This window comes from Coregonus clupeaformis, chromosome 3, assembly GCF_020615455.1.
Source record: "Coregonus clupeaformis isolate EN_2021a chromosome 3, ASM2061545v1, whole genome shotgun sequence".
NCBI lineage: Eukaryota > Metazoa > Chordata > Actinopteri > Salmoniformes > Salmonidae > Coregonus > Coregonus clupeaformis.
Window position 1 is genome coordinate 38,738,609 of NC_059194.1, and position 25,407 is coordinate 38,764,015.

General features: G+C 46.8%; 1 protein-coding gene across 1 annotated transcript in view; it reads right to left on the reverse strand.

The window, feature by feature from the left end:
* LOC121545097 (glypican-3) overlaps positions 1 to 25,407 on the reverse strand; it is a 308,607-nt gene that overhangs the window by 129,149 nt on the left and 154,051 nt on the right. Inside the window, exons 3-4 of the mRNA XM_041855493.1 lie at positions 23,120 to 23,805; positions 2,655 to 2,797 (exon numbers count right to left, since the gene is read on the reverse strand). Coding sequence (XP_041711427.1) covers positions 2,655 to 2,797; positions 23,120 to 23,805 — 829 coding nt within the window. The remainder of the gene's footprint in view (positions 1 to 2,654; positions 2,798 to 23,119; positions 23,806 to 25,407) is intronic.

Sequence of the window (25,407 nt, forward strand, 5' to 3'; positions counted from 1 at the left end):
ACCAAATTTGGTCGTATACTGTAGAATAAATAGTATAATAGTAAATACTAAATTATAAACTGGGTGGTTTGAGCCCTGAATTCTGATTGGCTGAAGGTCGTGGTATATCAGACCGTATACCACAGGTATGACAAAACATTTAGTTTTACTGCTCTAATTACATTGGTAACCAGTTTATAATAGCAATAAGGCTCCTCGGGGGTTTGTGATATATGGCCAATATACCACGGCTAAGGGCTGTGTCCAGGCACTCCGCGTTGCGTCATGTGTAAGAACAGCTCTTAGCCGTGGTATATTGGCCATATACCACACCACCTCGGGCCTTATTGCTTAAGTATACTACAGACTGCAACAACACTACAATACTACAGTAGTTAATATAGTATATACTATAGTATTAATTTATATACCCTGCCTATTCCCTTCCTGCATATCCCAATTTGTGCCACCCATAAGTGAGAAATCTACATGCCAAGTATAGACCATACAGTGGGGAAAAAAAGTATTTAGTCAGCCACCAATTGTGCAAGTTCTCCCACTTAAAAAGATGAGAGAGGCCTGTCATTTTCATCATAGGTACACGTCAACTATGACAGACAAATTGAGAAAAAAAAATCCAGAAAATCACATTGTAGGATTTTTAATGAATTTATTTGCAAATGATGGTGGAAAATAAGTATTTGGTCACCTACAAACAAGCAAGATTTCTGGCTCTCACAGACCTGTAACTTCCTCTTTAAGAGGCTCCTCTGTCCTCCACTCGTTACCTGTATTAATGGCACCTGTTTGAACTTGTTATCAGTATAAAAGACACCTGTCCACAACCTCAAACAGTCACACTCCAAACTCCACTATGACCAAGACCAAAGAGCTGTCAAAGGACACCAGAAACAAAATTGTAGACCTGCACCAGGCTGGGAAGACTGAATCTGCAATAGGTAAGCAGCTTGGTTTGAAGAAATCAACTGTGGGAGCAATTATTAGGAAATGGAAGACATACAAGACCACTGATAATCTCCCTCGATCTGGGGCTCCACGCAAGTTCTCACCCCGTGGGGTCAAAATGATCACAAGAATGGTGAGCAAAAATCCCAGAACCACACGGGGGGGACCTAGTGAATGACCTGCAGAGAGCTGGGACCAAAGTAACAAAGCCTACCATCAGTAACACACTACGCCGCCAGGGACTCAAATCCTGCAGTGCAAGACGTGTCCCCCTGCTTAAGCCAGTACATGTCCAGGCCCGTCTGAAGTTTGCTAGAGTGCATTTGGATGATCCAGAAGAGGATTGGGAGAATGTCATATGGTCAGATGAAACCAAAATAGAACTTTTTGGTAAAAACTCAACTCGTCGTGTTTGGAGGACAAAGAATGCTGAGTTGCACCATACCTACTGTGAAGCATGGGGGTGGAAACATCATGCTTTGGGGCTGTTTTTCTGCAAAGGGACCAGGACGACTGATCCGTGTAAAGGAAAGAATGAATGGGGCCATGTATCGTGAGATTTGGAGTGAAAACCTCCTTCCATCAGCAAGGGCATTGAAGATGAAACGTGGCTGGGACTTTCAGCATGACTATGATCCCAAACACACCGCCTGGGCAACGAAGGAGTGGCTTCGTAAGAAGCATTTCAAGGTCCTGGAGTGGCCTAGCCAGTCTCCAGATCTCAACCCCATAGAAAATCTTTGGAGGGAGTTGAAAGTCCGTGTTGCCCAGCGACAGCCCCAAAACATCACTGCTCTAGAGGAGATCTGCATGGAGGAATGAGCCAAAATACCAGCAACAGTGTGTGAAAACCTTGTGAAGACTTACAGAAAACGTTTGACCTGTGTCATTGCCAACAAAGGGTATATAACAAAGTATTGAGAAACGTTTGTTATTGACCAAATACTTATTTTCCACCATAATTTGCAAATAAATTCATTAAAAATCCTACTATGTGATTTTCTGGAATTTTATTTCTCATTTTGTCTGTCATAGTTGACGTGTACCTATGATGAAAATTACAGGCCTCTCTCATCTTTTTAAGTGGGAGAACTTGCACAATTGGTGGCTGACTAAATACTTTTTTTCCCCACTGTATATTGTGTTCCCTATATCAGTCCTACCTACCTACCTACAATAGAGGTTATGGAAAAGTAGCTCTTTTAGGATTTTGTCCAGCAGGTTTCCTCAAGGAGAAAGCATCCACTTCTATCTCAAAGATAATAAAACCAAAACACTATAGTAAATATTCCAGTAATGTCTGCAAAAACACTACAGTAAATACTACAGTATACTACAGTCCGCAAAAACACTACAGCAATTACTATAGTATTTATACCATAGTATACCATAGTATGTTTCCATGTGGGAGCTCATCTAGAAGGCTAGCCCACATAAACCTGTCTGCTTTCTTCAGCTCAAACACTGAAGTGTTACAGTTGGGTCTAGGGCTTGTTTCTGGACCGGGCCTTAAGATGTCCTCATTAGTTAGCAGCATGACATGAACAACCCATCTTTTCCTTTCTCTTTTACTTTATCCTCTCTCTCTGCTCTCTCGCCCTTTCTCTCTTCTATCACCCTCCTATATTCCTCCTCCTTCTTTCCTCTCGGTCACACACCCCCTGTCTGTTCTCCCAGTCTGAGTGACTTAATTTCATCCCCAACATTACCTGCGGCGGCCAGCCAAGGTCTCCTCAGGATAGTAGGGTAAAGGCTGTGGGTTGTAGGATGCTGTGGCAGCATGGGTCTGGTCAGGATGGGGCGCCACTGAGCGAGACACCCGTTGAAGCTGGTGGCCACACGTACTGCTCACCTGGTGGGAAGGATGGAGGGATGGAGTGAGAGTGGGAGAGAGAGGGAGAGGTAACCATGAGAGACAGGACATACTGTTCATATACACCTTATCATTATCTAGTAGCATTAACTCACATTGACTCCTGAGAGTAAATGAGGCCTCAACAGTCAAACCTGTTGGCTGTCATATTTGTGTCCCTATTCAGCTCCGCCACTCCTCTATTGTCGTGTGTTATTGTTTGTTTATTTTGGGAGGAATAAGAGAGGGAATTTGAATAACAAACAAGTCATTGTTTCCTCCGCCTGTGACGTTTCTGTTTTGTTCTTTTTGTAATCACAACCCTCCACAAAGCGCTGGCTAGCTTCTTCCCTGGGGTAAACACCATTGTTTCCAACACAGGACGACACAGCAATAATAACTAAGAAGCCTCTCTCTCTGTATCTGGGAGATAATGGAGTCATGCCATTCTTTTCAGGTGCAATAAAAATGCAAATGTTTAGCTTCTGGTTTAATTTCCCAGGGGATTACAGCCAGGGCTTAATTCTGCCTTGTAATGCGCTGACCAACTGGCAAGTGTCTTCACTGACATTTTCAACCTGTCCCTGACTGAGTCTGTAATACCAACATGTTTCAAGCAGACCACCATAGTCCCTGTTCCCAAGAACACTAAGGTAACCTACCTAAATGACTACCGACCCTCAGCACTCACATCTGTAGCCATGAAGTGCTTTGAAAGGCTGGTCATGGCTCCCAGAAACCCTAGACCCACACCAATTTGCATACCACCCCAATAGATCCACAGATGATGCAATCTCTATTGCACTCCACACTGCCCTTTCTCACCTGGAGAATGCTATTCATTGACTACAGCTCAGTGTTCAACACCATAGTGCCCTCAAAGCTCATCACTAAGCTAAGTACCCTGAGACTAAACACCTCCCTCTGCAACTGGACCCCGGACTTGCTGACGGGCCGCCCCCAGGTGGTAAGGGTAGGTAACAACACATCTGCCACGCTGATCCTCAACTCGGGGGCACCTCAGGGGTGCGTGCTCAGTCCCCTCCTGTACTCCCTGTTCAGCCATGACTGCATGGCCAGGCACGACTCCAACACCATCATTAAGTTTGCCGATGACACAACAGTGGTAGGCTTGATCACCGATAACGACGAGACAGCCTGTAGGGAGGAGGTCAGAGACCTGGCCGTGTGGTGCCTGGATAACAAACTCTCCCTCAACGTGATCAAGACAAAGGAGATGATTGTGGACTACAGGAAAAGGAGGACCGAGCACGCCCCCATTCTCATCGACGGGGCTGTAGTGGAGCAGGTTGAGAACTTCCTTGGTGTCCTCAGCACCAAAAATCTATCATGGTCCAAACACACCAAGACAGTCGTGAAGAGGGCACAACAAAGCCTATTCCCCCTCAGGAGACTGAAAAGATTTGGCATGGGTCCTCAGATCCTCAAAATGTTCTACAGCTGCACCATCGAGAGCATCCTGACTGGTTGCATCACCGCCTGGTATGGCAACTGCTTGGCCTCCGACCGCAAGGCACTACAGAGGGTAGTGCGTACGGCCCAGTACATCACTGGGGCCAAGCTTCCTGCCATCCAGGACCTCTATACCAGGCGGTGTCAGAGGAAGGCCCTAAAAATTGTCAAAGACTCCAGCCACCCTAGTCATAGACTGTTCTCCCTGCTACAAAATGGCAAGTGGCACCGGAGCGCCATGTCTAGGTCCAAAAGGCTTCTTAACAGCTTCTACCCCCAAGACTCCTGAACAGCTAATCAAATGGCTACCCGGACTAGTTCCACATCGTGTGTGCGAGTGCGTGTTTGAGCAGGATCCTGCCGGAACAGGATCCGGCACCACTCAGATTTGACCTTGTTTTTTCCGGCACCTATTTGCCCAGATCTGGTACCTCTCGCGGCATGATTTCTTAATTATTTCACTATTCGCACTGTAGACATTCTAATAAAAGCAATCAGCATTAAATCAAGTTGCCCCCTCGTTATTTCTCCCGCCCCCCAGAAAGACTATTATGTAAAAGCGCGGTGATCCTTCTATGTATTCATCCTATCCTGCCACACTGATTCCAGACCTGCTCTCTTATTTATACATACAAAAAAGAATTTGATCCCCTGCTGATTTTGTACGTTTGCCCACTGACAAAGACATGATCAGTCTATAATTTTAATTGTAGGTTTATTTGAACAGTGAGAGACAGAATAACACAAAAAAAATCCAGAAAAACGCAGGTCAAAAATGTTATAAATTGATTTGCATTTTAATGAGGGAAATAAGTATTTGACCCCTCTGCAAAACATGACTTAGTACTTGGTGGCAAAACCCTTGCTGGCAATCACAGAGGTCAGACGTTTCTTGTAGTTGGCCACCAGGTTTGCACACATCTCAGGAGGGATTTTGTCCCACTCCTCTTTGCAGATCTTCTCCAAGTCATTAAGATTTCGGGGCTGATGTTTGGCAACTCGAACCTTCAGCTCCCTCCACAGATTTTCTATGGGATTAAGGTCTGGAGACTGGCTTGGCCACTCCAGGACCTTAATGTGCTTCTTCTTGAGCCACTCCTTTGTTGCCTTGGCTGTGTGTTTTGGGTCATTGTCATGCTGGAATACCCATCCATGACCCATTTTCAATGCCCTGGCTGAGGGAAGAAGGTTCTCACCCAAGATTTGACGGTACATGGCGCCGTCCATCGTCCCTTTGATGCAGTGAAGTTGTCCTGTCCCCTTAGCAGAAAAACACCCCCAAAGCATAATGTTTCCACCTCCATGTTTGATGGTGGGGATGGTGTTCTTGGGGTCATAGACAGCATTCCTCCTCCTCCAAACACGGCGAGTTGAGTTGATGCTAAAGAGCTCGATTTTTGTCTCATCTGTTCACAACACTTTCACCCAGTTCTCCTCTGAATCATTCAGATGTTCATTGGCAAACTTCCGACGGGCCTGTATATGTGCTTTCTTGAGCAGGGGGACCTTGCGGGCGCTGCAGGATTTCAGTCCTTCACGGCGTAGTGTGTTACCAATTGTTTTCTTGGTCACTATGGTCCCAGCTGCCTTGAGATCATTGACAAGATCCTCCCGTGTAGTTCTGGGCTGATTCTTCACCGTTCTCATGATCATTGCAACTCTACGAGGTGAGATCTTGCATGGATCCCCAGGCCAAGGGAGATTGACAGTTCTTTTGTGTTTCTTCCATTTGCGAATAATCGCACCAACTGTTGTCACCTTCTCACCAAGCTGCTTGGCAATGGTCTTGTAGCCCATTCCAGCCTTGTGTAGGTCTACAATCTTGTCCCTGACATCCTTGGAGAGCTCTTTGGTCTTGGCCATGGTGGAGAGTTTGGAATCTGATTGATTGCTTCTGTGGACAGGTGTCTTTTATACAGGTAACAAGCTGAGATTAGGAGCACTCCCTTTAAGAGTGTGCTCCTAATCTCAGCTCGTTACCTGTATAAAATACATCTGGGAGCCAGAAATCTTTCTGATTGAGAGGGGGTCAAATACTTATTTCCCTCATTAAAATGCAAATCAATTTATAACATTTTTGACATGCATTTTTGGATTTTGTTGTTGTTATTCTCTCTCTCACTGTTCAAATAAACCTACCATTAAAATTATAGACTGATCATTTCTTTGTTAGTGGGCAAATGTACAAAATCAGCAGGGGATCAAATACTTTTTTCCCTCACTGTAGAGGTTATGGGGAGGGCCAGTGGGGTAAGTAACTGATCTTACACAGGTCTTGATAGTGGTGGTCAGCTAGTGAAGAGGTCCCTACGTAATCACGTCACGTAGCCTAAAGTCTAGTCTTCTCCCTACTGAATTTGAATCGTGGGAAAACCAAATAAATGTTTTATAAGAAAAGGCAGTCGAGTTTGACATTTTTCAAGTCCAAAAATCCAGAGAAAGACAGTGAATCGAACCCAGAACGAGCCAGAGAACTGTCAGTGCTGGAGGAGAGGAGTGAGGGGCAAACTGTTCCTGATGGCGATGCTAATCCCGCCAGTTCAGCATCACCACCGGCACCTCCACAAGCTAGTAGGCCTACTAGCGTTTCAGACTCAGCGGGAAACAGAGACAGGGGGAGGGGGGCAGTGCATCCACCAACGAAGTGCTCGAAGCAGGTGCAATTTGCAGTTCAAGAACAAGCAAACGTATAACCCCTGGCTTGTCATGCAGAATTCAAAGTTGGGCTGTACAACATGCAAAATGGTAGGGAGCTTGGGTCTAGAAACGACTGGAGGGATTAAACTAGCAAAAGAGTGGGTGGAATGTACAGTAAATTAACATCCTATGCATCAGAGGTAAAAAAGCAAACAACAAAGAGCCCTCAGAAAAAAATTGTTTTACATGCCTGAACCAAGGCGCATTTGGTGGCAGCAAGCCTTGTAGACAAGGCTAAAGTGGACACCCAGGTTAACACTCAAAATGAAAAAAATAATAGACACAGCCAGAGTCTTCAGAACAGCCTTAGAAGGAGACTAAACATCATTGGGAGAGTCATTGTGGGATGTTTTGAAAATAAGGTAGGACATTTATTTTCCTTTACCTTCACAGCACAGAACAAGTTTGTAATCTGAATATGTGCTTCATATTATCACATAGGCAGGAGGCCTATATATTCTCATATGTGTGTTCTGCTGTGGCCTACATTGAATGTGTTTATTTGAAGTTATATTCTGATATTGTGATATTTGTTACTGATAAATGTTACTGTACATTGATATCTAGACTATTAGGCTATAAAAAATTCAGACTTGTGTAAGCCCTGCAGCTATACTCAAGTATGTGGGCATACTGCAGTGACTTAATTACCACCTCGGAGAGTGCTGTCCGTTTCACCACCATAGACAATAGGGTACTTGGCTGCTACGTTGTGTTTCAAACTTTTTTTCTCAATGTGTTCCGGTACCTCAGAGCCCCCCACGATAACCTGTACAGTTGAAGTCGGAAGTTTACATACAATTAGGTTGGAGTCATTAAAACTTGTTTTTCAACCACTCCACAAATTTATTTTGTCGGTTAGGACATCTACTTTGTGCATGACACAAGTAATTTTTCCAACAATTGTTTACAGACAGATTATTTCACTTATAAATTCACTGTATCACAATTCCAGTGGGTCAGAAGTTTACATACAGTGGGGGAAAAAAGTATTTAGTCAGCCACCAATTGTGCAAGTTCTCCCACTTAAAAAGATGAGAGAGGCCTGTATTTTTCATCATAGGTACACGTCAACTATGACAGACAAATTGAGAATTTTTTTTCCAGAAAATCACATTGTAGGATTTTTAATGAATTTATTTGCAAATTATGGTGGAAAATAAGTATTTGGTCACCTACAAACAAGCAAGATTTCTGGCTCTCACAGACCTGTAACTTCTTCTTTAAGAGGCTCCTCTGTCCTCCACTCGTTACCTGTATTAATGGCACCTGTTTGAACTTGTTATCAGTATAAAAGACACCTGTCCACAACCTCAAACAGTCACACTCCAAACTCCACTATGGCCAAGACCAAAGAGCTGTCAAGGGACACCAGAAACAAAATTGTAGACCTGCACCAGGCTGGGAAGACTGAATCTGCAATAGGTAAGCAGCTTGGTTTGAAGAAATCAACTGTGGGAGCAATTATTAGGAAATGGAAGACATACAAGACCACTGATAATCTCCCTCGATCTGGGGCTCCACGCAAGATCTCACCCCGTGGGGTCAAAATGATCACAAGAACGGTGAGCAAAAATCCCAGAACCACACGGTGGGACCTAGTGAATGACCTGCAGAGAGCTGGGACCAAAGTAACAAAGCCTACCATCAGTAACACACTACGCCGCCAGGGACTCAAATCCTGCTGTGCCAGACGTGTCCCCCTGCTTAAGCCAGTACATGTCCAGGCCCGTCTGAAGTTTGCTAGAGTGCATTTGCATGATCCAGAAGAGGATTGGGAAAATGTCATATGGTCAGATGAAACCAAAATATAACTTTTTGGTAAAAACTCAACTCGTCGTGTTTGGAGGACAAAGAATGCTGAGTTGCATCCAAAGAACACCATACCTACTGTCAGGGGTGCTGAAGGTGGGTGTGGTACAGGAATCAAGCGCAGGACGCAGAAGCTAAGTCCAAAAGACTTTAGTGAGTTATTCACGTAGTACACGAGAACAATAAGCCCGGAGGCGAAAACAAAGGCGCACACAGGCGTCAAACAAAAGGCGCACTAACATGTGCGAAAACCTCTCCAAACACGGAGGGAAGAATACGTAGCTCAGAACACCAAACAGAGGAGCAATCACACACAACACCATACACACACAACGAGAACTAAATAGGACACTAATGAGGACTAACTAGACACAGGTTTACAACATCCAGACAAAACCAAACGAACATGAAACATAGATTGGTGGCAGCTAGTACTCCGGGGACGACGACCTGCCCGAACCTGCCCGAACAAGGAGGAGGAGCAGCCTCGGCCGAAACCGTGACAGTACCCCCCCCCTTGACGCGCGTGCGCCGTGCGCCAACCCCGGCCTCGGGGACGACCAGGAGGGCGCGGAGCAGGGCGCGCGGGATGGTCCCGGTGGAACTCCGACAGGAGAGATGGGTCTAGGATGTCCCTCCGCGGCACCCAGCACCGTTCCTCCGGGCCGTACCCCTCCCACTCCACGAGATACTGGAGACCCCCCATCCGGCGTCTTGAGTCCAAGATGGACCGAACGGTGTACGCCGGAGCCCCCTCAATGTCTAGTGGGGGCGGAGGAGTCTCTCCTATCTCACCTTCCTGGAGTGGACCAGCTACCACCGGCCTGAGAAGAGACACATGGAACGAGGGGTTAATATTCTTATATTCAACAGGCAGATGTAACCTATAACACACCTCGTTCAATCTTCTCAGGACTTTAAAAGGCCCCACAAACCGCCGACCCAGCTTCCGGCAGGGCAGGCAGAGGGGTAGGTTTCTGGTAGCGAGCCAGACTCGATCTCCGGGTGCGTACACCGGCCCCTCACTGCGGTGGAGATCGGCGCTCGCCTTGTGACGACGGATGGCCCGCTGCAGGTGGACGTGTGCAGCGTTCCACGTCTCCTCCGAGCGCCGCATCCAATCATCCACCGCAGGGGCCTCGATCTGGCTCTGCTGCCAAGGTGCCAGAACTGGCTGGTAACCTAGCACACATTGGAAGGGGGTTAGGTTGGTAGAGGAGTGGCGGAGAGAGTTCTGGGCCATCTCGGCCCAGGGAATGTACCGAGCCCACTCCTCAGGCCGGTCCTGGCAATACGACCTCAGAAACCTACCCACATCCTGGTTGACTCGTTCTACCTGCCCGTTACTCTCCGGGTGGTACCCTGAGGTAAGGCTCACCGAGACCCCCAAACGCTCCATGAACGCTCTCCATACTCGGGAGGTAAACTGGGGGCCTCGATCAGACACTATATCCTCGGGTACCCCGTAATGCCGGAAGGCGTGGGTAAATAGGGCCTCTGCGGTTTGTAGGGCAGTAGGAAGACCCGACATAGGGAGAAGACGACAGGCCTTAGAGAACCGGTCCACAACGACCAGGATGGTGGTATTCCTCTGAGAGAGGGGAAGGTCTGTCACAAAATCCACCGAGAGGTGGGACCATGGTCATTGTGGAACGGGCAGGGGTTGTAACTTACCCCTGGGCAGGTGTCTGGGCGCCTTACACTGGGCGCACACCGAGCAGGAGGAGACATAAACCCTCACATCCCTGGCTAACGTGGGCCACCAGTATTTAGTGCTAAGACAATGCACTGTCCGGCCAATACCCGGATGACCAGAGGAGGGTGATGTGTGAGCCCAGTAAATGAGTCGATCCCGAATCTCGAGCGGAACGTACTTCCGACCCTCAGGACTGTGGAGGGCTGGGGTCGGTACGCAACGCTCGCTCGATTTCGGCATCGACGTCCCACACCACCAGTGCCACAAGACAAGACTCCGGTAGTATGGGAGTAGAATCAATGGACCTCTCCTCCGTGTCATACCGCCGGGACAGCGCATCTGCCTTACCATTCTGGGACCCAGGGATGTACGTGATTTTAAATACGAACCTGGCGAGAAACATACTCCATCGAGCCTGGCGAGGGTTCAGTCTCCTCGCTGCCCGGATGTACTCCAGGTTCCGATGGTCAGTCAAAATGAGGAAAGGGTGTTGAGCCCCCTCAAGCCAATGCCTCCACACCTTAAGGGCCTGAACTACAGCTAACAGCTCCCTGTCCCCGACGTCATAATTTCGCTCCGCCGGGCTGAGCTTTTTAGAGTAAAAAGCACAGGGGCGGAGTTTAGGTGGCATGCCGGACCGTTGAGAGAGCACGGCCCCTATACCTGCTTCAGACGCGTCCACCTCTACCTGAAAGGGTAATGCGGGGTCCGGATGCGCCAGCACCGGAGCCGACGTAAACAGGTCCTTCAGTCTCTTAAAGGCCCTGTCCGCATCAGCTGACCACTGCAGGCGCACCAGACCCCCTTTCAGAAGGGACGTGATGGGAGCTGCCACCTGTCCAAAACCCCGGATAAACCTCCGGTAGTAATTCGCAAAGCCCAAGAACTGCTGCACCTCTTTGACAGTGGTTGGGGTTTGCCAATTACGCACAGCTGACACACGATCCACCTCCATTCTCACCCCTGACGCGGACAACCGATAACCCAAAAAGGAGACCGACTCCTGGAAAAATAGACATTTCTCTGCCTTGACATATAGGTCGTGCTCCAACAGCCTCCTCAATACACGACGCACCAGGGCTATATGCTCGGCTCGGGTAGACGAGTACACTAGAATGTCATCAATGTACACGACCACCCCTTGCCCCTGCATATCCCGGAAAATGTCATCTACGAAGGATTGGAAGACTGATGGAGCATTCATCAACCCATATGGCATGACGAGATACTCGAAATGACCTGACGTGGTACTAAACGCTGTTTTCCATTTGTCGCCCTCTCTAATGCGCACCAAGTTATACGCGCTCCTGAGATCCAGTTTTGTGAAAAACCGCGCTCCATGCAATGACTCCGTCATGGTCGCAATCAGAGGGAGTGGATAACTGTATTTCACAGTAATCTGATTGAGACCACGGTAATCGATGCACGGGCGCAACCCTCCATCTTTTTTCTTCACAAAAAAGAAGCTTGAGGAGGCGGGAGAAGTGGAGGGCCGTATGTATCCCTGTCTCAAAGACTCGTCTATGTAAGTTTCCATAGCTTTTCTCTCCTCTTGAGACAAAGGATACACGTGGCTCCGTGGGAGCGCTGCTCCTGCCTGGAGATCAATCGCACAATCCCCCTGTCTATGAGGAGGCAACTGCGTCGCCCTAGCTTTACTAAACACGAGAGCTAAATCCCCATATTCAGGCGGAATGTGCAGTGCGGGCACTTGGTTTGGACTTTCCACCGAAGTCGCCCCTACGGAAACACCCAGACATCGCCCCTCACACTGAGCAGACCACCCATCGAGAGCCCTCTGTTGCCACGAAATAGCAGGGTTATGGGTGCTTAACCAGGAATTCCCAGCACCACCGGGTACGCAGGAGAGTCGATCAGATACAACTGTATAGTCTCCTCATGACCCCCTGCGCACACATCCTAAGTGGCGCTGTGACTTCCCTAATCAACCCCGACCCCAAGGGCGGCTATCTAAAGCATGAACGGGAAAAGGCTTGTCAACAGGTAGGAGAGGGATCCCTAAATCTAAACAAAACTTCCGATCAACAAAATTCCCAGCTGCGCCTGAATCTACTAGCGCCTTATGCTGGGAATGAGGTGCAACCTGTGGAAAACAAACAGGTATACAAAAGTGCGCAACAGAGAGCTCTGGGTAAGTGGGGCGTCTACTCACCTGGGAAGCCTCCCCAGTGCGTGGCCTGTTGTTTCCTCCCTCGGGGAACCCTCCCCAGCACCTGGCCGCAGTGTGCCCTCCACGACCGCACTTGGTGCAGGGGACAGGCCCCCTCGGGCTCCTCCTCCTCCTTCCTCTAGCGCAAGCACCCCCGAGCTCCATAGGGCTCGGCTCGGAGGTGCCGGAGGGTGGAATGGACGGACCCCACTCGGGACGTCCGCGGGTGGCCAGCAGGGTGTCCAGACAGATGGACATATCGACCAACTGGTCGAAGGTGAAATTGGTGTCCCTGCAGGCCAACTCACGTTGAACGTCCTCCCGTAGGCTACATCGAAAATGGTCGATGAGGTCCCGTTCATTCCACCCTGCGTCTGCCGCTAGAGTCCGGAACTCCAGCGCGAACGCCTGTGCGCTCCTCCTCCCCTGTCTCAGGTGGACTAGACGCTCCCCCGCCGCTTTGCCCTCAGGTGGATGATCGAACACGGCCTTGAAGCGACGGGAGAACTCGGCGTAGGAGATGGTGGTGGCGTCCATCCTCCTCCACTCGGCGTTGGCCCATTCCAACGCCTTGCCCGTGAGACAGGAGATGAGGGCGGAAACGCTCTCGTGTCCCGAGGGCACCGGGTGTACAGTGGCCAGGTAGAGCTCCACCTGCAGGAGGAACCCCTGACACCCGGCAGCTGTTCCGTCATACGCCCTCGGGAGCGAGAGCCGAATCCCACTGGGTTCCGGACCTGGGTCTGGTGGACCGGCCAATGGGGGTGGCAGGGTAGGTGGAGGTGTGGGTACCCCTCTGGACTCCCATCGGTGCAGGGTGTTGATGACGTCCTGTAGAGCGGTCCCCAGTTGTCGTATCTGGTCATCCTGGCCGCGGACATGCTCCTCCAGCGACTCAGGCGTGACGGTTGCTCGTGCTGATTCCATTCAATATGGTGTGTGATTCTGTCAGGGGTGCTGAAGGTGGGTGTGGTACAGGAATCAAGCGCAGGACGCAGAAGCTAAGTCCAAAATACTTTATTGAGTTATTCACGTAGTACACGAGAACAATAAGCCCGGAGGCGAAACAAAGGCGCACACAGGCGTCAAACAAAGGCGCACTAACATGTGCGAAAACCTCTCCAAACACGGAGGGAAGAATACGTAGCTCAGAACACCAAACAGAGGAGCAATCACACACAACACCATACACACACAACGAGAACTAAATAGGACACTAATGAGGACTAACTAGACACAGGTGTACAACATCCAGACAAAACCAAACGAACATGAAACATAGATCGGTGGCAGCTAGTACTCCGGGGACGACGACCGCCGAAACCTGCCCGAACAAGGAGGAGGAGCAGCCTCGGCCGAAACCGTGACACCTACTGTGAAGCATGGGGGTGGAAACATCATGCTTTGGGGCAGTTTTTCTGCAAAGGGACCAGGACGACTGATCCGTGTAAAGGAAAGAATGAATGGGGCCATGTATCGTGAGATTTTGAGTGAAAACCTCCTTCCATCAGCAAGGGCATTGAAGATGAAACGTGGCTGGGTCTTTCAGCATGACAATGATCCCAAACACACCGCCCGGGCAACGAAGGAGTGGCTTCGTAAGAAGCATTTCAAGGTCCTGGAGTGGCCTAGCCAGTCTCCAGATCTCAACCCCATAGAAAATCTTTGGAGGGAGTTGAAAGTCCGTGTTGCCCAGCGACAGCCCCAAAACATCACTGCTCCAGAGGAGATCTGCATGGAGGAATGGGCAAAAATACCAGCAACAGTGTGTGAAAACCTTGTGAAGACTTACAGAAAACGTTTGACCTGTGTCATTGCCAACAAAGGGTATATAACAAAGTCTTGAGAAACTTTTGTTATTGACCAAATACTTATTTTCCACCATAATTTGCAAATAAATTCATTAAAAATTCCTACAATGTGATTTTCTGGATTATTTTTTCTCATTTTGTCTGTCATAGTTGACGTGTACCTTTGATGAAAATTACAGGCCTCTCTCATCTTTTTAAGTGGGAGAACTTGCACAATTGGTGGCTGACTAAATACTTTTTTTCCCCACTGTACACTAAGTTGACTGTGCCTTTAAACAGCTTGGAAAATGATGTTATGGCTTTAGAAGCTTCTGATAGGCTAATTGACATCATTTGAGTCAACTGGAGGTGTACCTGTGGATGTATTTCAAGGCCTACCTTCAAACTCAGTGCCTCTTTGCTTGACATCATGGGAAAACAAAAGAAATCAGCCAAGACCTCAGAAAAAGATTGTAGACCTCCACAAGTCTGGTTCATCCTTGGGAGCAATTTCCAAACGTCTGATGGTACCACGTTCATCTGTACAAACAATAGTACGCAAGTATAAACACCGTGGGACCACGCAGCCGTCATACCGCTCAGGAAGGAGACGCGTTCTGTCTCCTAGAGATGAACGTACTTTGGTGCGAAAAGTGGAAATCAATCCCAGAACAACAGCAAAGGACCTTGTGAAGATGCTGGAGGAAACAGGTAGAAAAGTATCTATATCCACAGTACAACGAGTCCTATATCGACATAACCTGAAAGACCGCTCAGCAAGGAAGAAGCCACTGCTCCAAAACCGCCATAAAAAAGCCTGACTACGTTTGCAACTGCACATGGGGACAAAGATTGTACTTTTTGAAGAAATGTCCTCTGGTCTGATGAAACAAAAATATAACTGTTTGGCCATAATGACCATCCTTATGTTTGGAGGAGAAAGGGGATTGCTAGCAAGCCGAAGAACACCATCCCAACCGTGAAGCACGGGGGTGGCAGCATCATGCTGTGGGGGTGCTTTGCTGCAGGAGGGGATGGTGCACTTCATAAAATAGATGGCATCATGAGGAAGGAAAATGATGTGGATATATTGAAGCAACATCTCAAAACATGAGTCAGGAAGTTAATGCTTGGTCGCAAATGAGTCTTCCAAATGGACAATGACCCCAAGCATACTTCCAAAGTTGTGGCAAAATGGCTTAAGGACAACAAAGTCAAGGTATTGGACTGGCCATCACAAAGCCCTGACCTCAATCCTATAGAAAATATGTGGGCAGAACTGAAAAAGCGTGTGCGAGCAAGGAGGCCTACAAACCTGACTCCGTTACACCAGATCTGTCAGGAGGAATGGGCCAAAATTCACCCAACTTCTTGTGGGAAGCTTGTGGAAGGCTACCCGAAACGTTTGACCAAAGTTAAACTATTTAAAGGCAATGCTACCAAATACTAATTGAGTGTATGTAAACTTCTGACACAATGGGAATGTGATGAAATAAATAAAAGCTGAAATAAATCATTCTCTCTACTATTATTCTGACATTTCACATTCTTAAAATAAAGTGGTGATCCTAACTGACCTAAGACAGATGATTTTTACTAGGATTAAATGTCAGGAATTGTGAAAAACTGAGTTTATATGTATTTGGCTAAGGTGTATGTAAACTTCCGACTTCAACTGTACATATTACCCTGCACAGGTAATTCTTCCAATTCCCACTATTTCACAGCATTATCATCATACTGCTACAGATAACCATATTGCCAGGGGTATTGTCAGTAATAGTCTTGTGACAATGAAGTTCAATTCCACTGTTAGCTCTGTTACTGTTAGCCCAATTGGGAAGCCCACTTTGGTAAGCTCGTCCAGTGCTATTATTTCAAATACCATAAATATGGAAACCCCGGCTGTTTTTAAATTGCGTAGAGGGCTTGGACTGTTACAACTACTTGTCCAGTGGTTTTTGCTAATGATCTCAGTGATCACTGTCTTACTGCATGTATTAAAGATTACCAAAACAATTTAATCCATTTACGGCTGTAACGTAACAAAATGTGTAAAAGGTCAAGGGGTCTGAATATTTTCTGAATGCGCTGTATGCATGTATGTATGTATGTATTATTGTATGTATGTGTATGCATGTATGTATGTATGTATATATATACAGTACCAGTCAAAAGTTTGAACACACCTACTCATTCAAGGGTTTTTCTTTATTTTTACTATGTTCTACATTGTAGAATAATAATGAAGACATAACTATGAAATAACACATTGGAATCATGTAGTAACCAAAAAGTGTTAAACAAATCAAACTATTCATATTTGAGATTCTGCTTTGCACACTCTTGGCATTCTCTCAACCAGCTTCATGAGGTAGTCACCTGGTATACATTTCAATTAACAGGTGTGCCTTGTTAAAAGTTAATTTGTGGAATTTATTTCCTTCTTAATGCGTTTCAGCCAATCAGTTGTGTTGTGACAAGGTAGGGGTGGTATACAGAAGATAGCCCTATTTGGTAAATGACCAAGTCCATATTATGGCAAGAACAGCTCAAATAAGCAAAGAGAAATGACAGTCCATCATTACTTTAAGACATGAAGGTCAGTCAATCGGGAATATTTCAAGAACTTTGAAAGTTTCTTCAAGTGCAGTCGCAAAAACCATCAAGCGTTATGATGAAACTGGCTCTCATGAGGACCGTCACAGGAAAGGAAGACCCAGAGTTACCTCTGCTGCAGAGGATAAGTTCATTAGAGTTACCTGCACCTCAGACTGCAGACCAAGTAAATGCTTCACAGAGTTCAAGTAACAGACACATCTCAACATCAACTGTTCAGAGGAGACTGCGTGAATCAGGCCTTCATGGTCGAATTGCTGCAAAGAAACCACTGCTAAAGGACACCACTAAGAAGAAGAGACTTGTTTGGGCCAACAAACATGAGCAATGGACATTAGATCGGTGGAAATCTGTCCTTTGGTTTGATGAGTCCAAATTTGAGATTTTTGGTTACAACGGCTGTGTCTTTGTGAGACGCAGAGTAGGTGAATGGATGTTCTCTGCATGTGTGGTTCCCACCGTGAAGCATGGAGGAGGAGGTGTGATGGTGCGTTGCTGGTGACACTGTCTGGGATTATTTTTAGAATTCAAGGCACACTTAACCAGCATGGCTACCACAGCATTCTGCAGCGATACGCCATCCCATCTGGTTTGCGCTTATTGGGACTATCGCTTTTTTTTCAACAGGACAATGACTCAAAACACACCTCCAGGCAGTGTAAGGGCTATTTGACCAAGGAGAGTGATGGAGTGCTGCATCAGATGACCTGGCCTCCACAATCACCCGACCTCAACCCAATTGAGGTGGTTTTGGATGAGTTGGACCGCAGAGTGAAGGAAAAGGAGCCACCAAGTGAAATAAAACAATTAAAATAATAATAAAAATAAAAATAATACAGTGGCTTGCGAAAGTATTCACCCCCCTTGGCATTTGTCCTATTTTGTTGCCTTACAACCTGGAATTAAAATGGTTTTTTGGGGGGTTTGTATAAATTGATTTACACAACATGCCTACCACTTTGAAGATGCTAAATATATATTTTGGGTGAAACAAACAAGAAATAAGACAAAAAAACAGAAAACATGAGCGTGCATAACTATTCACCCCCTCCAAAGTTAATACTTTGTAGAGCCACCTTTTGCAGCAATTACAGCTGCAAGTCTCTTGGGGTATGTCTCTATAAGCTTGGCACATCTAGCCACTGTGATTTCTGCCCATTCTTCAAGGCAAAACTGCTCCAGCTCCTTCAAGTTGGATGGGTTCCGCTGGTGTACAGCAAACTTTAAGTCATATCACAGATTCTCAATTGGATTGAGGTCTGGGATTTTCCTAGGCCATTCCAAGACATTTAAATGTTTCCCCTTAAACCACTCGAGTGTTGCTTCAGCAGTATGGTTAGGGTCATTGTCCTGCTGGAAGGTGAATCTCCGTCCCAGTCTCAAATCTTTGGAAGACTAAAACAGGTTTCCCTCAAGAATTTCCCTGTATTTAGTGCCATCCATCATTCCTTCAATTCTGACCAGTCTCCCAGTCCCTGCCGATGAAAAACATCCCCACAGCATGATGCTGCCACCACCATGCTTAACTGTGGGGATGGTGTTCTCGGGGTGATGAGAGGTGTTGGGTTTGCGACAGACATTGCATTTTCCTTGATGTCCAAAAAGCTCAATTTTAGTCTAATCTAAAGTCCCTTCTTCCATATGTTTGGGGAGTCTCCCACATGCCTTTTGGCAAACACCAAACGTGTTTGCTTATTTTTTTCTTAAAAGCAATGGCTTTTTTTCTGGCCACTCTTCCGTAAAGCCCAGCTCTGTGGAGTGTACGACTTAAAGTGGTCCTATGGACAGATACTCCAATCTCCGCTGTGGAGCTTTGCAGCTCCTTCAGGGTTATCTTTGGTCTCTTTGTTGCCTCTCTGATTAATACCCTCCTTGCCTGGTCCGTGAGTTTTGGTGGGCGGCCCTCTCTTGGCAGGTTTGTTGTGGTGCCATATTCTTTCAATGTTTTAATAATGGATTTAATGGTGCTCCATGGGATGTTCAAAGGATATTTTTTTATAACCCAACCCTGATCTGTACTTCTCCACAACTTTGTCCCTGACCTGTTTGGAGAGCTCCTTCGTCTTCATGGTGCCGCTTGCTTGGTGGTGCCCCTTGCTTAGTGGTGTTGCAGACTCTAGGGCCTTTCACAGAACAGGTGTATATATTCTGAGATCATGTGACAGATCATGTGACACTTAGATTGCACACAGGTGGACTTTATTTAACTAATTATGTGACTTCTGAAGGTAATTGGTTGCACCAGATCTTATTTAGGGGCTTCATAGCAAAGGGGGTGAATACATATGCACGCACCACTTTTCCGTTATTTATTTTGTAGAGTTTTTTTAAACAAGTTATTTTTTTCATTTCACTTCACCAATTTTGACTATTTTGTGTATGTCCATTACATGAAATCCAAATAAAAATCCATTGAAATTACAGGTTGTAATGCAACAAAATAGGAAAAGCGCCAAGGGGGATGAATACTTTTGCAAGGCAGTGTATGTGGGAACTCCTTCAAGTCTATTGGAAAAGCATTTCAAGAAGCTGGTTGAGAGAATGCCAAGAATGCGCAAAGCTGTCATCAAGGCAAAGGTGGATACTTTGAAGAATATAAAATATAACATATTTTTTGATTAGTTTAACACTTTTTTTGGTTACTACATGATTCCGTATGTGTTATTTCATAATTTTGATGTCTTCCCTTTATTCTACAATGTAGAAAATAGTAAAAATAAAGAAAAAACCTGGAATGCGTAGGTGTCCAAACTTTTGACTGGTACTGTTTATAGAGGAATATGGTGCCATTTGAGACGCAGACCAGGAAATAGGAGCCTGATAGCCACAGACGGCTGGCTGCTAGGGCTCTCATTCCTGCGCCAGGCATTAGCTAATATATCGCTGACCAAATGCTCACACCAATACACCCCTGGAAATCATCACATAGCTGAAGATAACTGAGAAAATGCCTCTTAAACAGCTTGAAGCCTGTGGAAGTCAGCAGACTCTTACAACATTATTTAAAGACCCAGTGCAGTCCAAATAAAAGGTATCCTGTGTTTTATATCATATTGTACAACAGCTGATGAAACCAACACTGTAAAAGTGTGAAAGAAATGTATCAGTGTTATTTCCTGATAGTTGCTGGTTGAAAATACATTCTAGCATTAGAGTGTACAAGATGCCACCAAAATAGAGCTGTTCGGCAAAAAAAATCTTAACACCCCCCTCGCCCAGGGGAGCCTGGCTGGCTACTTTTTCGATTTGGCTGGCTACTCCATGTGCTTGTGGAAAACACTAATAAATATGTTCATACTTTGTGACAGTACAATATTGGCACTATTTTATGTAACTGACAACAGAGAATTTTCTCCTAAACGTCCACTGAGTGGAATTTCCGCTTTAAGCACAAAGTGATTTAGTCAATCTGTGACCAAGAGAAAGTGGTATTCTTTAAATTCGATGAAATGATTTAGTATTTTTAATGTTGAGAGCTCTAAATATCACAGCGAGTTGAAACCACAATAGCTGGACTCGCTAGACTGTCCCAGTTCATATGCCGTCTCCCAGGCTGGGCTCGCTTGCTCTGTCTGGATAGGCCAGAAAATGTGACATGTCAGTCCCTATGCAGATGTGTGGGCTGAAACCTGACTCTTCAAGTCAGCTCCGCTGAGAGAATGGAAACGGAGAGCGGACTGATGTTTTTTTTGGGGCATTATAAGGCACAGGACCCTACGGCGTTCACAGAGCGCTTTGAACACCAAAATGTCAGTCGGAACCGGTCCAGAACCGCTCAAAGTCCCGCATATGGGTAACTTGACTTAACAGGCCTACTTTTTCATCCCTCATCACCCCAATTACTATGACACACCCCTCACTGTGGTCATTAGTTGCACTAATTGCAGTGTTTTCTATATAACTTGGTTCAAGCATTCATGATATTAACAAGAAGAAGGCACTGCGATGCCGAAACGCTGGTGGTTTACCCAATGCATTTCTGGGAGCTTATACATATAGTGTGTGACTCTCTTTATTATTATACATTTTTATAGCCTACATTCAGTTTCTGACACATATAAAGAGAGTGTCTGCCTGACACATGACAAACAAACATACCATACTTTATTGGCCCTGGTCAAAAGTAGTGCATTGTATAGGGAATTTAGTGCCATTTGGGACGTAACCCAGATTATCATGTTTTATTAAGTGGAGAGGCCCAAGTCCATTGCTCTTTTTCTTCTGAATTGTTCCATAGAGCTTTGTCAGTTCCCTCATACTTCTGTCTCACCAATAAAACCTATTTCCCATCTTCATTTACAGGAGAAGGGTCAAACTCTCTCTCCATCTCTTTCTCTCTCCCTCCCTTCTCTTCTGCTCAGTAACCGGTAAAAATAGAGCTTCATAAATCATGCATCTTCTCTCAAAGCAGTGTGTGTGTGAGAGAGAGGGAGAGAGAAAGAGAGGGATGGAGGGAAAGGAGAGATGAAATATAAACAAAAGAGGGGAAGCAGATGACATCAAACTGCGAGAGAAGGACAGAGCGGCAATGTTGTCACTGGTGAATGGGTTGGGACCCCAGGCTCTGGGCTGCCCTCTTATTTTCCTCTTCCCTTCACTGACTCCTTCGCTCTCTGTGAATGTCATACTGAACAGTCCACTGCTGTCCTGCTTTGGACTGCCTCATCCCTATCAAACTCAGTGACCCATGAAGAGGTGGATACACATACACAAACGTGTACACACACACGCGCACGCACACAAACATGTGTGCGTGTGCACACACACACACACACACACTCATACACACACAGAAGGACAAATAATCACAGGAGGAGGGAAAGGAGAGAACGCTGGACAGTGAAAGTCAAAGTCACATGACATTGTTGTTGTCTAATTTCAGATTTGACAGGATGGATTAGCCATCAGAGAAATGGTTGCCTGTGTGTGTCCCCTCAATGACAACACAGAGGAGGGATATGTCCTGGAGAACACTACTCAGCTGAGATGCACACATACAGTACACACACACACCCATCTACACAAAAAATGTGCTCACGCACACACACACACACACACACACACACACACACTACAAAATCCATTTTGAATGTGCATTTAATAAGGATCTTCCTGGGGTCCAGCAAAATTAAGGCAGTTAAATCCAATGGGACTAGAATGAGTCACATTGCAGTGTGCACACATATCAGGTCACTTTCTTTCATGGACCTTAACCCGAAAACCTAACCTTAACCCTAAATTTAACCCTAGCTCATAACCCTAACCCTAAACCTCATTCTAACCCTAACACTCATTCTAACCATAGCATTTGACCCCAGTTGGTCACATTTTTGTTCATTTACTATTATTGTGGGGACTTCTGGTCCCCACAAGTATAGTTAAACACGTCCACACACACACACACACACACACACACTGGGAGAGCAGAGAAAGTGAGGTCAACCCCTGTTTTAATAAGTGATGGGGTCTGATAGAAGAACCCTGGTCGCTCACCACTGGTAGCCTAGGTGTGAGAGTGAAAAGTTCAGCACAATCCCACAAATACCAGAGACAGAAAAACAGCAACCTCTCCAGAAAAGACCTCCATATTTCATGAGCACTTCTCCCCCACTTCAGATGTACACACGGAAACCAATTCAACTGATTTATCGCAGTTTAAACCCCACATAGAGGGTCACCGCTACCGCTGAGCAGGAGGGGAGGATTTGCTTTATAGCATGGTTCTTCCTGACTGCCCACTAGAAAAGTACATGGCTTTTTATAAATTGTTAAAGTTCATTATTACGATATATCTCACTTTGATGTGTATGCAGGCACGTGCACAGATCGGGCTCGACCTGTGCAGAGCACGTCCCTTTGCCCTTCCAGTCTTCAAAGTGCCCTTTTGGGTAGTGGTATAATTTCCCCCAAAATGATTTTGTTGTATAATTTTTTTTGTCATTGTTGTTCGGAACCCACTGCCCGCAGGTTGGTTGCGCCTGTTGATCTGCCCTGTACGGAGCTCGTCAGTTGATATGGCTGATATGGTGTGTGTGTGCGTGCGTGTGTGTGCACGTGTTACTCACCAGTGCGTGTAGGCGGGGGCGTGCATTGACAGCGTGTCTGAGGGCCAGTCTGACCAGCACATGAAACCTCATCATCACGGCCTCCACGTCCTGCTCCCCCCTCATGGCCCCCGCCAACTTCCCTAGCCCTTCCACGTACCCCTTCCAGTGTGGCTGTACCTCCGCAGCGCCACCCAGGCACCCCGCCATCACAGCCTGGCAAAACCCTTTACATGCCGGGGCCCCCAGCAGGCCCTGGCAGTGTGGGCAGTACCACAGCCTCAGCAGGGCACGCCCACAGTCCCTCCCCGGGCGCAGGTGGTCTGTGGTGTTGACGACCTCAATGCCCAGGTTCAGCGCCTGCAGGAAGACACGCGTGGCCAGGAGGGAGCGTGACAAACGAGTCATCATGAGTTTAGGGTAAGGGCCAAACACTATGGAGTCCTTCCACGCCCTCCGCAGGCACTCCTCAGACATGGGTGCGGTGCCACCCCCCAGCAGGCGTCGGTAGGCCAGAGGGAAGAGGCGGGTGAAGAATGCCTGGACCATGTGATCCACGCTGGAGTCCGAGCCCAGGATGTATAGAGACACGTCCAGAAAGAGATGGCCCACCGCCCCCTGGGCCCCACCCCCCAGCCCTGGGAAGTCCTCCTTCAGCATCAGCAGGGTGGAGTTATGGCCGTGACGCAACACCAACTCAAAGGCCTCTGGGAGGGAGGGGGGATAAGAGAGAGGGAGGGAGGGAGGGAGGGAGGGGGGAGAGGGAAAGAATGTTAGAAAAAAAAGTGCTGTTTTAAAACTAGAAATGAGATGACTCACTCATTTCTAGTAAACAGATCAATTAAAAAAAGCATTCGCAATCATTTTCAAATACAATCTCTTTCACAAACACATTCAGAGGAAACTTTCCACACACACACACACTCAAACAAACACTCAAACACACACTCTCAAATGCACACCTTCGTGTTATCATCTGCCTGAGACGGAGGCTTGTACACTAAACAATGCAAAGCTTCCACATCAAATGAGAACCACAATTTTGGGTTTTGACTTTTCTGACACTACAAAAGAGCACGTTTCAACAGTCTTAGCCACTTCAAAAACATCTCATTAATCCTGATTTGAGCTGCCAAACCTAGATTTTAACATTTAACATTTAACATTTAAGTCATTTAGCAGACACTCTTATCCAGAGCGATCCAGTGGCCTGTATTGTCTTGGAGATATCTGGAAGAGAAAGGCACAAAGCAGGCAGGAGGGAGGGAGGGGCGTGGTCGACGAGAGGCAGGGAAATAATCACAGGCGTTTCAAGGCACTAAGTGTTGTCTTATCAACACTGTGGCAAAGAGGCACACTCTTCATCTTTCACCCCCCGCACCCCCCGCCCGCCCCCCCAGCCCAGAAGAAGAAGGCAGGGGGAAAAAAAGAGACCGGGGAGAGATTTTAGGGTTCTATTACTGCACTAGGCAGGGGAGCTGGCTGGGAGTTACTGTCAGCATCCCAAATGGTACCCTATTCCCATTACTTTTGACAAGAGCCCTTGACCCATAGGGTTCTGGTCAAAAGTAGCGCACTATATAGGGAATACAGTAGGGTGCCATTTGTGACGCAACCACTGAGCTGGAGTACACAACTCAAAAAAATAAAGGGAACACTAAAATAACACATCCTAGATCTGAATGAATGAAATAATCTTATTAAATACTTTTTTCTTTACATAGTTGAATGTGCTGACAACAAAATCACACAAAAATTATCAATGGAAATCAAATTTATCAACCCATGGAGGTCTGGATTTGGAGTCACACTCAAAATTAAAGTGGAAAACCACACTACAGGCTGATCCAACTTTAAAACAAGTCAAAAGGAGGCTCAGTAGTGTGTGTGGCCTCCACGTGCCTGTATGACCTCCCTACAACGCCTGGGCATGCTCCTGATGAGGTGGCGGATGGTCTCCTGAGGGATCTCCTCCCAGACCTGGACTAAAGCATCCGCCAACTCCTGGACAGTCTGTGGTGCAACGTGGCGTTGGTGGATGGAGCGAGACATGATGTCCCAGATGTGCTCAATTGGATTCAGGTCTGGGGAACGGGCGGTCCATAGCATCAATGCCTTCCTCTTGCAGGAACTGCTGACACACTCCAGCCACATGAGGTCTAGCATTGTCTTGCATTAGGAGGAACCCAGGGCCAACCGCACCAGCATATGGTCTCACAAGGGGTCTGAGGATCTCATCTCGGTACCTAACCAGACCTCCATTTCCAGGCTCTGTCGCAGCCGGCCGCGACCGGGAGACTCATGGGCGG